The sequence below is a fragment of the Cibotium barometz genome, chromosome 44 (genome assembly GCF_041138505.1).
Source record: "Cibotium barometz isolate CiBa-2024 chromosome 44, ASM4113850v1, whole genome shotgun sequence".
NCBI classification, from domain to species: Eukaryota; Viridiplantae; Streptophyta; class Polypodiopsida; order Cyatheales; family Cibotiaceae; genus Cibotium; species Cibotium barometz.
In genome coordinates this window covers 20848142-20862471 of record NC_141089.1, presented here as the reverse complement: position 1 = coordinate 20862471, position 14330 = coordinate 20848142, and the positions used below count along the sequence as shown (strand labels likewise).

At 42.6% G+C, this 14330-nt stretch overlaps 1 protein-coding gene across 1 annotated transcript; it reads left to right on the top strand.

The window, feature by feature from the left end:
- The first annotated feature begins 6236 nt into the window (after positions 1–6236).
- Positions 6237–10438, top strand: LOC147613059 (uncharacterized). The gene is made up of 2 exons (XM_086782355.1): positions 6237–9915; positions 10004–10438. The coding sequence occupies exon 1, from the start codon at positions 6490–6492 to the stop codon at positions 6874–6876; it is 387 nt and encodes a 128-aa protein (XP_086638481.1). The 5' UTR covers positions 6237–6489; the 3' UTR covers positions 6877–9915; positions 10004–10438.
- The last annotated feature ends 3892 nt before the right edge of the window (positions 10439–14330 follow it).

The window sequence follows — 14330 nt, the reverse complement described above, 5'->3', positions numbered from 1 at the left end:
TTGTCCGCACCTGAGCAAAGGCGACATCCAAATCATGTACATACTTATCAACTACAAAAATCTCATCCTTTGTATGAAAGATGGGTGGCAAGATCACTCTGCCATAAATAATCTCAAATGGGGCTTTTCCTATGGAGGCATGTATCGTGTTATTGTAGGCAAACTCTACAAGTGGAATATACTTCTCCCATGCATTCTTTTGATCTACCACATAACACTTTAACAAATCCAAGACAACTAAATTTGGATCCTCACTCTCACCATCTGTTTGCGGGTGATAGGCTGATGAGAACTAAAGCTTAGTGCCCATGTTTTCAAATAGATCCCTCCAAAAGAGGCTCGTAGTCCTGGGATCTCGATCCCCAACGATGGAGTCTCTTTGCCAACAAAGGCGGCCTCTGCCTCAATCTAGGGTCACATGTCCCCAATGTCTATGCCCAAGGTGGTTGCCATCTGTGTAGAGATGAAGTTATCCATCGCACAATCATCAAACATAAACAAGATGGGCTGATTCTTGATTTGCCCCCAAGCTTTGGTTACCACCCTCTCCTTGCCATCATGCTCATTGCTACCTTACACATCGGGAATGACAAGCACATTAACCTTCAGTTACTTATCTTCTTGCTTTTGCTTGTAGGTTGGGCATTGACTAAACACGTGCTCTTTACTACCACAAGAAAAGTGTTTCCCCTCTTTTGCATATTGCTCCCTTTGCTTCGGAGTCAAGACAAACTTGTTCTCCTTTGGCCCATCATCCTTAGATGAGGTATTTTTTGCTTTACCCCCCTTTTGGGCTTCCTGAAAGTTTTTTTTTTAGGTGGCTGTCCACATTTTTTGCAGGTTTGGACAACCCTCTCTTTGCCCTTAGAACCCCCATAATCTTGCTTAATTTTAAGCACCAATTTCTTCATAGCAAGATAAGATGCTATGAGCTGTTGAAGGGTATGTTTCAGGTGCCAAATGGTAGGCTGGTTGCAACCTAGAGCGAAACTACCTTTTCTTCTTATTTTCAAAGAGATGCATAAAGGGAGTAACCTCAAGCAAGACCTTCCAGGAACTTGTTCACATATTGTTGCACACTCTCATTGTCTTTTTGCTCAAGTCTATCTCACTTTTGTGTGAGAGTTTGTTCCACATTTGGAGGCAAAATCTGGGCATAAAATCTGTCCTTGAACTCTTTCCAAGTGCAAATGGGATCTTTGGTGGTCTTTTTGGTGATTCACCAATGTGTGGTTGTCCCCTTCAAGAACGTGCTTGCATGGCAGACTTTAGACTTCTCAGTGAAGTCCTCATCACTAAAAGCAATGTCAAATTGTGCCACAAATGCTAGCACCTTAGATTCATCATATTCCCCATGAAAGGCATCAAACTTGACAGATTTATCACCTGCCTTAACTCCTTGAGCTTTTTGGCATGTGACTCATGTTATTCCCTCTTTCTCTTCCCCTTGTCCAACGGGATAGCCCTCTCTACATGGGTGTCATCAGCAACCAAAGGTGTTTCACGAGGCAAAGTGGCATGTGCTCTATGAATCTGTGGCCTAGATGCATGTGACCTCCCTAAATGATGCAATGTCTCACCACGAGACAACTCAATGGGAAAAGTTTTTTGGCTTGCATGCCGACCACTCTCACCATGAAATACATGCTTTGAATATAGCAGGCCATCATGCCTTCCATTGGCTCCAACATGCACATATATGTTTCCTCATGTTACATGTGGAGTAGATGAATAGCGAGAAGTGACCGACACCTCTTCCCTGTGCACATAAGACCTCAATCGTTGAGATGCTAGGTCTCCATACTTCAAACGAGGTGGATCCTTGAACATTAACTGCCCTTCCTCTCCCTCTTTGAGATCACCCTTTCGGATGAGATAGGAGAGTGCCAATTCCCTTGGGGTCTTGCCAACTTCACGAGCCATAGACTCAAAGGTCATATCCACTATAGCATCAACTTTCTTTGCTTCAATGACACTTTGTACATGAGGATCTTCATGCAAAAATTTCAGCTCTTGCTCCTTTGCCTGCAAAAGCTTCTTCATGTGTTCCAATTCAGCCCTCAATGCATCGGGCTCATCCTCATGCATAGGGTCTTTTCCCCACGGGATGGTTGTCTCATCAAAGCAATGTCATAAACCCTCTCAATTTGCTTCTGCCTTCCCTATAATGCATCAGAATCTCAAGAGGCACTTGGTTGACCCCTCGAATTTGGGACTTCCAAAGGATTGCCTTGGCTGTCCATTGAGTCAAGTGTCTATGTGATTGCTTCTAATTTTAAAACACCATGTCCCCTCTAGAGAAAGGATTGCCTTGGCTGTCCATTGAGTCAAGTGTATGTGATTGCTTCTAATTTTAAAACACCATGTCCCCTCTAGAGAAAGAGAGACAATCAAGCTCTGATACCAATGTAACTACACCCAATGATCTTGTGGATGTAATCGAAAGCCAAAACACAATTGTAGTTTACTTAACAATTAGGATTCAGTGGAACAACACAATAAAGACAAAGCTGAAAATAAACTGTACTCGTGACACCACCATTGGGGCTGGAAACCCCCCCTCAATACTATTATATTTCTTGTAGTATTTATAAGTACAAGGTACATGGGCTTAAACCAACCCAGATTTTGCCATAACAGAATCCATGCATAATAAAATAACCAACCAGATAAGAATTTGTCAACATGGAAATTTGTCATAGAAGATCAATTCACGAATAATCCTCACTTTACCTGGGTTGAACTAGGCCCTCACCTAGTGTTCTAGGACCATGCACATGTAGGCAATCCTGTACTTATGCTAGCCAAGCTCAACCACAGTGACCAGATTGCCGTAAATAATCTTAAACAAGTCTTTTCCTATGGAGGCATGTTCCGTGTTATTGTAGACAAACTTAGGAAGATGAGAACTCAAGATTAGTGCCCATGTTTTCAAATAGAGCCCTCCAAAAGAGGCTCGTAGTCCTGGGATCTCGATCCCCAACGATGGACTTTAGCATTCCATGATGCTTAAATATCTAAGCAAGGAAAAGCTTCACCATATGATCGGCTTTAATGGTTTTCTTGACTAGCAAGAAGTGAGCTTGCTTGCTAAACCTATCCACAATGGTCCAAATAGCATTATTCCCTTATTGGGGACCTTGGCAAGTCCATAATGAAATCCATAGTAATGTTGTCCCATGGCTGCAAGCGAATAGGCAAAGGCTAAAGAAAACCTGGAAGCTTTTGCCTATCAAATTTCACCTTCTAGTAAGAAATATATGCACGTACATAAGCCTCAATGTCTTTATGCATGCTTGGCCAAAAGAAATATCTCTCTATCATGCGTGTCATAGGTAAAATACCTCTATGACGAGCATAAGGTGGAGCGTGACATTCCTCCATAACCTTTGGACACATATCCTTCACCACACATGAGAAGTTATCCTTCATGAGAAACCCTCTTTGATAATATAAGTGGCATGTGTGTGACCAACCATCAAATCAGCTCAAATATGGAAAAAATCAACATCCAAATGGTATAAATCATGCATGGCAGTCAAGTCCCCATGTGAGGCCATGGAAACAGCAGCCACATATGGACTCCTGTATAAGGCATTTGCCACTATGTTCTTCTTTCCCAAAGTATGTACAATCTGAAAATGGAACATAGAAAGGAAATTTGCCATTCTACTGTTTGCTTCTCCGAGAGCTTTGTTTGAGACAAAAAATAGGTCAAACTTTGCAGATTGGTTTTGACTATAAATTTAGCCCAAAGAAGATAATGCTTCCATATTTTCAAGGCATGAATTACAGCCAAGAGATCTTTTTTCATAAATGTCCATATGGGTCTCTACATCATGCAATCTATGCTTTCATAGGCCACTGCATGACCCTCTTGATTTAGGACATCCCCTATGCAATTCCCACAAGCATCACATTCCATCGTGAATGGCTTTTGTAAGTTCGGAATGATCAATATACATGCCCACATACGATAGCATCCTTGAGTTGGTAGAAGGCATCCTATTCATCTTGGGTCCATTTGAAAGTGTGGTTTTCTTCTTTGTAAGCTCATGTAATGGCGAGGCAATCTTGGCAAAATGCCTTATGAACCTCCTGTAATATGAGCATAATCCAAGAAAGCTACGGGCCTCATGCATAGAATGTAACTTTAGCTGATTCTGAATGGTTTCAATCTTAGTAGGATCTATTCTCACACCCTCTTTGGATACAATGTGCCCCAAATAGTGTATCTCTGAGAGAAAGAACCCACCTTTCTTGGCATTTATGAAGAGTTTGTACTTTTACAACCCTTCCAAAACTGTGGCCAAGTGAATCTTATGCTCTTGCTCATTCTTGGAGAAAACCAGGATGTTATCAAAGAATACACCTGTGAATTTATGACGGGCTTGAAATATCATGTCCATCATATGGTTAAACGTTGCCGGGGCATTGGTAAGGCCAAAGGCATCACCAAAAACTCATACAATCCAAAATCTGTCTTGAATGCGGTCTTATGGACATCCTAGGGTACCACACGAATCTAGTGATAACCACTCTTCAAATCAATGCGGCTAAAACAAGCCAAACCATCAAGTTTATCCAAGATGTCATCTATGCGCGCGGAATCAAAAACCGATTCTTGATGTTGAGCTTGTTTAGAGCTCGGTAATCCATGCACATACGAAATGAGCCATCTTTCTTTTGCACAAGAAGCACGGGAAAGCAAAAAGGTGAGGAGCTTAGTTGAACCAAACCTTTCACGAAAAGCTCATTAACCTATTTCATGATTTCGCCTTGTTCTGTGGCACTCACATGGCATGCGGTTTTGTTCGGTGGGGAACTACCTGGCACAAGATCTATGCAATGACCCTCAGGTCTCTTAGGAGGTAGTTCTGCTAGCAATGCATCGGCAAAACAATCTCTATATGCATTAAGAAAATTCAGCTTATCTTGAGTCAATACATCCACATTCACATTAGTTTGTTCAATCTTATCATCACGACGAACAAAAACCAAGTACACAGAAAGATTATTTTTCATTGCGTTATTAATCTGGATGTGTGATACAACTAGAATGGAATCCCCTTCTTTGCGAGCATCAATGGCATGCATGCGGCCTTTATGCATAAAAGTGATCCTATTTGTTTTGTACTCTTTGCGGGGCTCAAGCCTATGATGCCAAGGCTTACCAAGCAATACATCACATCCATTAAGAGGAGCAATCAAGAACTTCTCATGATCTAGATAACCTTGTATATGTATGCGCAACTTCCCAATAAGAGGAGTAACCTGCACTTCTTTGCCAACAAAGGTAGCCTCTACCTCAATCGGGGGTCCCATGTCCCCAATCTCTATGCCCAAGGTGGCTGCCATCTATGTAGAGATGAAGTTATCCATCGCACAAGCATTAAACATAAACAAGGCGGGCTGATCCTTGATTTACCCCCAAGATTTGCATACCACCCTCTCTTTTCTATCATGCTCAGTGCTACCTTGCACACTGGGAATGGCATGCACATTAACCTTAGGTTACTTATCTTCTTGCTTTTGATTGTGGGTTGGGCATTGCCTAAACATGTGCTCTTTACTACCATCAGAAAAGAATTTCCCATTTTTTGCATATTGCTCCCTTTGCTTGGGAGTCAAGCCAAACTTGTTCTTCTTTGGCACATTGTCCTTAGATGAGGTATTTTCTACTTTACCCCTGTTTGGGCTTCCCAAAAGTTCTTTTTAGGTGGTTTTTCACCTTTTGCAGGTTTGGGACTGCCCTCTCTTTGCCCTTAGAACCCCCATTATCTTGCTTAATGTTATTCGAATGTCCAACTCCGATTACCGTGACTGCTAACTATCCAACTCCGGTTATCCAATTATCCACCTTGCCGCCTAAGTCTGAAAGCATTGAAGTGCAAAAGCGCTGCAATTAAAGCATTGTATCTGTTGTAATGAAGCATTGTAACTCTTTGGCATCCATCTCTATAAGGATAGACTATTATGAATAATGAATATATGTTTTTCGAGTATTGTTGTCTTGAGTATGTTGTCTACGTAGTAACAGTATTTTATCTCTATTTTCAAGTATGTTATTCTGTTGATGGTGTTTGCTGTTAACACTTTGGCGAGACCAAGATTTACAAATGGACTCCCTAGTGATAGGAACCTGATGGGTTCATGTCCGAGTGGGATGAGAGACATCAATGCTATGTGGCAAACCGGGCGGTCTCAATGTTCAGCTATTTGTCCAGTTTTGGAGACTCTTTGGAAGATGGGGATGGCGTGGAACGCATGCGCCCCATGATAGGCACTCATGCGACCGCAGCTGAGGAGGTTTTTTTGTGTTCTCCGGACTCTCGACCCCAACTTGCTATTTCTGCCCCGATGAACCACCCCAGAGTCCCGCCGCGATACCTTTGCCACTGCCACCACCGATCCGTTTTCATCAATACATTCCTTTAGGCCGTCTCTCGACACCTTCAACTTGGGTGGGTGAACCGTCCTATTGCCACCATGACGGTCAAATACCCGAAGTTTTTTGGGCATTCCTCGGATGATGCAGATGCCCATGTTTTGTTGTTCGACAGCGCATGGCGAGTTAATGTTCCAGGTGTAGTGGATCAACAGTTGAAGAAGACAGCCTTTGTTCCGATCCTCTGCAAGAAGGCAGCTGTCTGGATCACGCAGTATGATATGGGTCATTTTCCAACTTATGATGCGCTATGCGATGCCTTCTTGGCCCACTATAGGGAGGAGAAGACCTCCGTTCATGTGCTCGACAAGTTGGGTCGGATGAATCAGATGGATCTTATGGTGGAGGATTACGCCGCCAAGTTTCGGAAGCTCCTAGGGTGGCTGGATCCGGCCAATCAGACGGACGACGGAGATCCTCAATTCTAATTTCATTAAAGGACTCAGCAAACCTTTGAAGCAGGCAGTGGGGCTAGTGACCTGACTGCTGCAACCTTGGAAGATCTAGTGGAAGAGCGGCTATTCGTGCTGAATGAGTCTTGGTGACGTTCACTAATAAGCAGAAGAGTAAAGGTAAGTCCAAGCATTTCTTATGGATTTCTAGGATGATGAGGAGGAGGATCGGGATTCAGATGAATCGGAGACAAATGATGAGGAGGAGAAGCGCCGTGAGTGAAAGAAGTCGAGCAAGAAGGTTGAGAAATTGGCCCAGGAAGGGTCGGTGACTGGAGCTTGGGATTCCGAAGGTGGCACAGGAACTTCTCAGCGTACCCAGTTAGGAGCATGGTGTACTCGCTGTCGGAACCCTAGCCATATGTGTGGAAGAATGTGGCTTGAATGACTTGTGGTGTGCGATTTGTCGGACGGCAATGCACTCCATTAATGCTTGCAAATATAACAGGCGGCGAGCTCCGCAGTCTACAGTTGGGGCACCGGTTGCCACACAGTGTCGATGGTCAAGCCGACATCTCCGGTGGCTCCGATTGCTCAGCCTGTGTGCAGGAGCGCCATCCCTTCTGGCCACATGTGCGGTTTGTTGCTGGTGCTTAGACAGGACGGGCAAACACCAGTACGAAAGATGTTGTGCTTCTATTGTGAGGCTCCGGGCCACCGCAAGTTGGAGTGTGAGCTGTGGAAATGACACAAGGTGGAGAAGGACAATAGTCGGGGAACAGGTGAACCATTGTCCTCCCCCAAACAGCCCACGGTGAATGCGGTGGAGATTGTTTCAATGAAAACCGTATTGTGACTGGGATGAGAAGTTATATTCAGCATTATGGGCTTTCAGGATGGCTTACAAGGTAGAAATCAGATTGACTCCATTCAAATTGGTGTATGGAGTGGAAGCCGTTGTCCCAATGGAATTTTTGGTCCCGAGTCTCAGGATTGCAATCACGGAAAAGTTGGGACCAGAAGAATCTTTAGCCCATCAGATGGAGCAGTTGATGCAGCCAGGGGAGGAGCGATTTGTTAGTTCCTATGTATTTGGTGTTGTGCAAGCGTGGAGAAAGAAGTGGGTGGATCGTAACTCTAAGTTTCGAATATTTCAAAAGAAGGATCCAGTCATGTTATTTAATTCCCGCCTTGGTAACCACCCTGGTAAGCTGAAGCTCCGCTGGGCGGGACCATACTGGATCGTGGATAAATTTTATGATGGTACATTTTTATTGGGCACTATGCAAGGGGATGTGTTTGGCAAGCCAGTTAACGGGTATCGACTTCGACCATATCATGGGCGGATGCGCGGCCTTGGCTATTTCATGATGAAGAGACTCCAACAGTTCATTGTGCGAGTGTGGGAACCATTAATTTCTCGGGCCTTGCTGGCAATTTACATGAGGGGCATGATGGCGGTGGCCGCATGGGACCGCGGGCTCATTATTCCCCAAACAGCATACCTAATTATGGGCATCGGGCACCCAATCCCACAATTACATGCAAAAAAATGGGGTATACAATTTCTCAGTTCTATTGTGTTGAGCAGTTTGCAAAATCTTTCTCTCGACCCTCCCTTGCTTATACAACCTCTAGCATAGCTCTCTCATAGTAGTAGGTAACCATGGTGCACTTCGAGCTATTTTCGTCATTCCCCATCACTGATGCAGGTGTTAGTGGCTGGCTCTCTAGTGTACACCTGGCGGAGTTTTTCAGTATTGCCTGGGAGGTCATCATCCCTGTGCACCCCTCTGCTCTGGAGATATTGGCTCAGCTTCTTGAGGTAGGGAACTCAATGACATATGCAGGACATGGTTATGTTCTCGGCGAGGAGTTGGTTCATACCAGACTCCATTTACCCCTGCAAGGTCGAGCTGAAGTGGACTGTGGATGTGGCGACAGTGAAGGGCCCATTTGGGGAAAGAGTGGCCGGGGAGTACATATTGGCTAATTATCCTCTGGAGGCCCCCAAGGTCACTTTCTACAGGTTTTTTTCTGGAAGAAGCAATATGGCTGCAGAAATAAGACCGTCAACATCTCTGCACAGGCCATGTCGTGGCTATTGAAGGCTGAGCAGGGCAAGCCAATTTCCTAGGCTAGCTCAATATTTGAACATCTCTGCACAGGCTATGTCGCTCCGCTAAAACGGAGGCTCCAACAGAGACTGCTACTCCCTCCATTCCACCAGCACAGCGCACTGTTTTGAAGGCAATGAGCTAGCAGTGGAGAAGCACCAGCTGAACCGCCTGTAGAAGGAAGTCAGAGCACTGAAGAGCCAGAATGAAGCTTTCAAAGCTCATGTGGCCGACTTGGAGCAACAGGTTCAGGGCTTAACGGCAGATCTGTCCGGCACCAAAGAAACTTTGGTGTCTGCAATTGAAGAGCATCTCCGGATGCTGGATAATATGAAGGCAGGAACCATGGAACTTCGATCTGGGAGCACCATTTGGTTTGGGAAAGGCGCTACAGGCCGGCCAGTATCCTGCCAAGGAAGGATGAGGAGCCAGATTCAGAAGCACCCGAAGGGGGCCGGGCAGTGTCAACATAGCCACTGCTTGAAGCTCCGAGATCTGTAGGTGGGTGCAGTGCTGTGTTGTCAGAGCGACAAGAAGAAGGTTCATCCTCTTCCAGTGTTCAACAAGAACATTTACTAAGCAAAATTAGTCAGTTAGAAACAGAACTGCTTAAAGCTAAAGCTTTTAGAAAACAGAAGATCGTCGAACCCGAAGGGAAGGTTTCGATGGAAGCACTGGCCAGACTTGAGCTAATGCCAGTTGTTGTGCAGAGCAGGCAGTTCCTCTTCTGATAACAATGCTTTTGCAATATTAAAGAAAAATTCATTGGCACTCCAACAGTGCTATGATGTTGTGTATGACTAGCTGATCGCCCTGAAGTTGGCCTATAAGGAGGAGCATCAACCTGGTGGAACCAGTCTAGTACCGAAGATTGGGGGCTTACATTAATTAACATGCTTTAGCCCAACTCCTCTACCACCCCTTCAACCTGCTGCATCTTCATATAAACTTTATGGCGGTAAGCCACATGTAAAGACTATATAAATACTTCATTTACATTAAGAAGATAAAAAATGAACAACTAAAAACTTTCCTTATTTTTGTAGCTCCAAAGAAATTTCATCAAGTGATAGCTCCTTCGAAACGACACGCGATAAGACTGAAATTAGCAGTGTTTGATCCTTCACTCCTTGAAGTGCTTGCCATGGATTAAGCTTCATGTCTTCTGCAAGGTCTCCAATTGATGTATCGATGTCTTTTAGCCAAGCCACTAGATTCATTTAACCTTTTAGAGGTCTTTTACCCTTTCAAAGCTTTATTCTTCCACATTGGAAAGATTCTATTCTAAAGATCCCAAATCTATTTTGTACGAAAAACAAGATGAAATAGAGGATCATACTTTCTGAGTCCATATGAGAGCTCCTCTTTCTACAAGAGAATCCCAACCTTCAAAAGATATTTTCTTTGTAATATGACATTGCGTCATGCCGCATATTCCTTAAACTCAATGGGTGAAAAAACTAGATTTTCTCAACTTGAGACATCTTTGCACGGTAGTCATTATCATTACTATGATCCCATGCAAGAAGTTTTACCTCTTTAATTGTGAGAGTAGCATATATTTGGTAATCTTCAATGTTATAGTAAGGACTATTTGGATTTTCCTTTAATAGATTCCTCCTAGCTTCAGCAGAGTGTGAGCCCCCAATGACATAATAGTTATAATTCTGACATTCTGCCATTTTGAAGCTATTTTTATTGGTACAATCTTGGGAGTCTACAAAAGCAATAAATGGAACCACTGTGACATGGGGACTTACCTTCATTTTCTTCTTAAGAATATTGATGTGTATTGTGTGAGGTTCTCTAATCTCCATTGATCTTCTACTATATGGTGTATCAATAGGTGGTTGATGTATCTTTTCCATTGGCAAGTTTAAAATTATATCATTGAGCATAAGTTTTTGCTATTTCATTATCTCCCTTATTTTATTTTGTTGAGTTGGGAGTGCACCTATGCCAAGCTCACCACCAGGAGTGATGATGGCATGCTCCTCTTTGTCATCTGAAGAATTCGAATCCTCCTTGCTTGATGATTTTATGTTTTTAAGAGATGTCTTCTCACCTCGAGAGCTTGTAGACATAAAATCCTTTTAAATTCTCTCTGTTGCCCTTATTTCCCATGAGAGTCGAGTGCAAAATACCTTGGAGCCTCTTCGGGGTTGACCTTGAAGCTAGCAACATTAAAGGCTACACTAGTCGCAGTCAAGAAAGGTCATAAGAGATCACTAACAGATTGTCATATTTTTCCAAGGCATAGGTGAGTTGCACAGGACCACAAAGACCCACTTCTAAAGATTATTTTGGCTCACTAGAAACTCTCTAATGTTGTTCGTATCATCAACAATAAAAGTAACAACATCATCTCTCTCTTCCCATGATTAATCCACCTTTGACACTTTTCCACAAGACTTTTGACCTCTAAGAATATTACCCTTACTAGAATGCCTTGCAATGATGCAAAAAATACCACCATTGATCCTAGAAAGACTCCACTCATGTTGAAGATAAGCAAGAGTTTTAATTGATGTACCTGCTGAGAGTTAAGGTCTATTTGATGGTGCATTTATAAAACCATGAGTTCTCCCCAGGGGTACATACATAATAAGTTGTTTTTTTGTCCTAGATCTCATTGGAACAGACATAGGTTCATCCTCCTTATGATTCTCTTCTTCATCTTTATCAACTGAGGACGGTGCTGAAGCTATAAATCTCTTTTGGATGAAGGCTTCAATCGTCTAGTACCTTGGGGTAGAAAAGTGGTAATGTTTTCAAAACCTGGTCGGGTTTGATTGTGTACTTCTTTCTCTACAATAGCATCCAACATTGTGTTGGTAGGCTTGACACTTGCAACACCATCTCTCTTCTCATGTTGTTGTGAAGCCTCCACTTGTTGAGAGGGACCTTTTCTCGGGTAAAGCAGTAGCTTGGGCTTCCTTTGTAGTTTTTTTATAACATTCCTTTCTTTTCTTCTTTGTAGCTTGTATTTGAGGAGGCGAATCGAATCTTGGAGCCTCAACAGTGGGTCTCTTAGAGGACTTCTTTATCTTATCACCCCTACTTTATAGATATAAAGAAATAGATTTAGCAAATAATTATTAATTGGTTCAATCAATCAAATCCAAAAAAAAAATCAATAAGGTGGAGCTACCCATTAAAGTGAGCCACAAGAAGGCTATCACAAGTAGATCAAGACAAAAACATGCAGGAAATAGAGCAAAACAAGCTTCTACAATAAGAAAAGGAAATCAAAAGACATCAAAAGTATAACAAAAATTAATCTACTTATATAAAATCAAAAAAGAAGAATTTAAGAATGAATTAAGCAATAAAACTAACTTTTGTAGCAAAAAGGCAATAAACAATAGAACACTGAAAGACGACTTACATTGTTGTAAAGTGGTATAGAAAACCAAAGGGAGAGATAAGAAGGGATGAACTTGTGGCTCTACATTTTGATACACCACATCGAAATTCTTTTGAGACATGAAGACACGTGCCACTTCTGTAATGTGCCTATTTTTTCTTTCTACAATACCATTCTATTGCAGAGTGTACTTGCATGTAAACTATCTCTTGATTGTAGAGTGTACAATACCATTCTATTGCAGAGTGTACCTGCATGTAAACTATCTCTTGATTGCATGCTTTCTCAAGAATTCACTGAACTCATTGGAGAAAAATGCTCTCCTCCACCATCTAATCTCAGGCATTTTATTTATATGCCTTTTTCCTTCTCAACCAAGGCTTTAAATCTCTAAAAGTGAGAAAACACCTCGCTTTTCTCCTTCATGAAATAAACCCGCACTTTTCTAATGTGATCATCAATGAATGTAATATAATACTTGCAACCTACAATTATTGTAGTCTTGGTTGGTCCTTATATACATTTGAATGTATAACATCTAATGGCCTTGCACTTACATGCTTTTCATGTGGGAAATCATGTTTGGCAAACCTCACTTACAGACCCTCTTCAACCATTTATTTAAAAAAAACCAGATTCTTTGTAATATTTGGAGCATAAAGTACATCTACCAAATACTTCATTTTGCCATCTTGCATAGATAATGGCTTTTACTAACATACATAGCAATGGGATGTGCAATATCATCACATGTTTCTACATAACATGGTTTTTTCAATTTTTTGTATCTCTAAACAATTCGCCCCATGACTAATCATGTGGTTGGAGGCACCAAAATCCACATACCATATATTCTTAAATCGTGACACATATCCTATTGGAATTGAGCATGTGCTACATCACAACAAACAGCTGCTTACTTCTATCATCACCACCCTGTTTACTAGATGATGCATAGTTGCCTTGCTGCAACTTTTCACTTTTAATGTCATTCTGCTTTTTAAAGTAATCCTTTGCCATATGCCCTGGTTTGCCACAATAATATTACTCTATGCTATTTGCACTCTCATTTCTTTACCAACCACCTCGGCCCCTCGCCTCTTCCACCTATGTATGATTGATGTTGCTAATAATTGGACTGTTGTTGTCCATAATTCTGGTTTCCATGTCGGCCCCACCACCTTTGGCCTCGACCACAACCTCTACCTAAATTGGAGTAGAATTCCTATTTTTCTGGGGTTACTGTGTGCTAACATCCCCAATTTTTGCACTTACAGCCACATATGGTCCCACATAAGAAATATGTAAGTTGAGAGCACCACCACACTTGTACGACTTTTGATGGCCATGAAACTAAGCAAGAAACTAGGGAGTGACTCATGACCATCAAAAATTAGATTGGGATCACGGTGTGCTAGCATCCTGGATTCTCGCACTTGTGGCCACACATGGCCCCATATAAAAAATACGTGATTCTAGTGCACTACCACACCTATGCGACATCTGATGGCCATGAAACTTGGCAAGAAGATAGGGGGATACCTTTTACATTGGCTTGCTAAGCTTCATGGACATTAGACATCGGATTAGGGCCACAGTGCGCTAGCATCTCATATTCTCGCACTTGTAGCCACATATGGCTCCATATAAAAAATCTGTGATTCTAGTTCACCACCACACTCGTGCAACGTTCGATGACCATGAAACATGGCAGCGATAGGACATGACTCTTTTTGCTAGCTTGCCAAGTTTCATGGCTGGATATCGGACTGGGATCACCGTGCGCTCGCATCCCAGATTTTCATACTTGCTGCCACATATGGCCCCATATAAAAACTATGCGATTCTAGCACATCACCAAACTAGTGTGATGTGTAATGGCCACGAAACTTGGCAAGCAAGTGGGGGGATATCTTTTGCACTGGCTTGCCAAGTTTCATGGCCTCGGACCTCGCGCCGGGGTCACAGTGTGCTAGCATCCCATATTTTTGCACTTGTAGCCACAC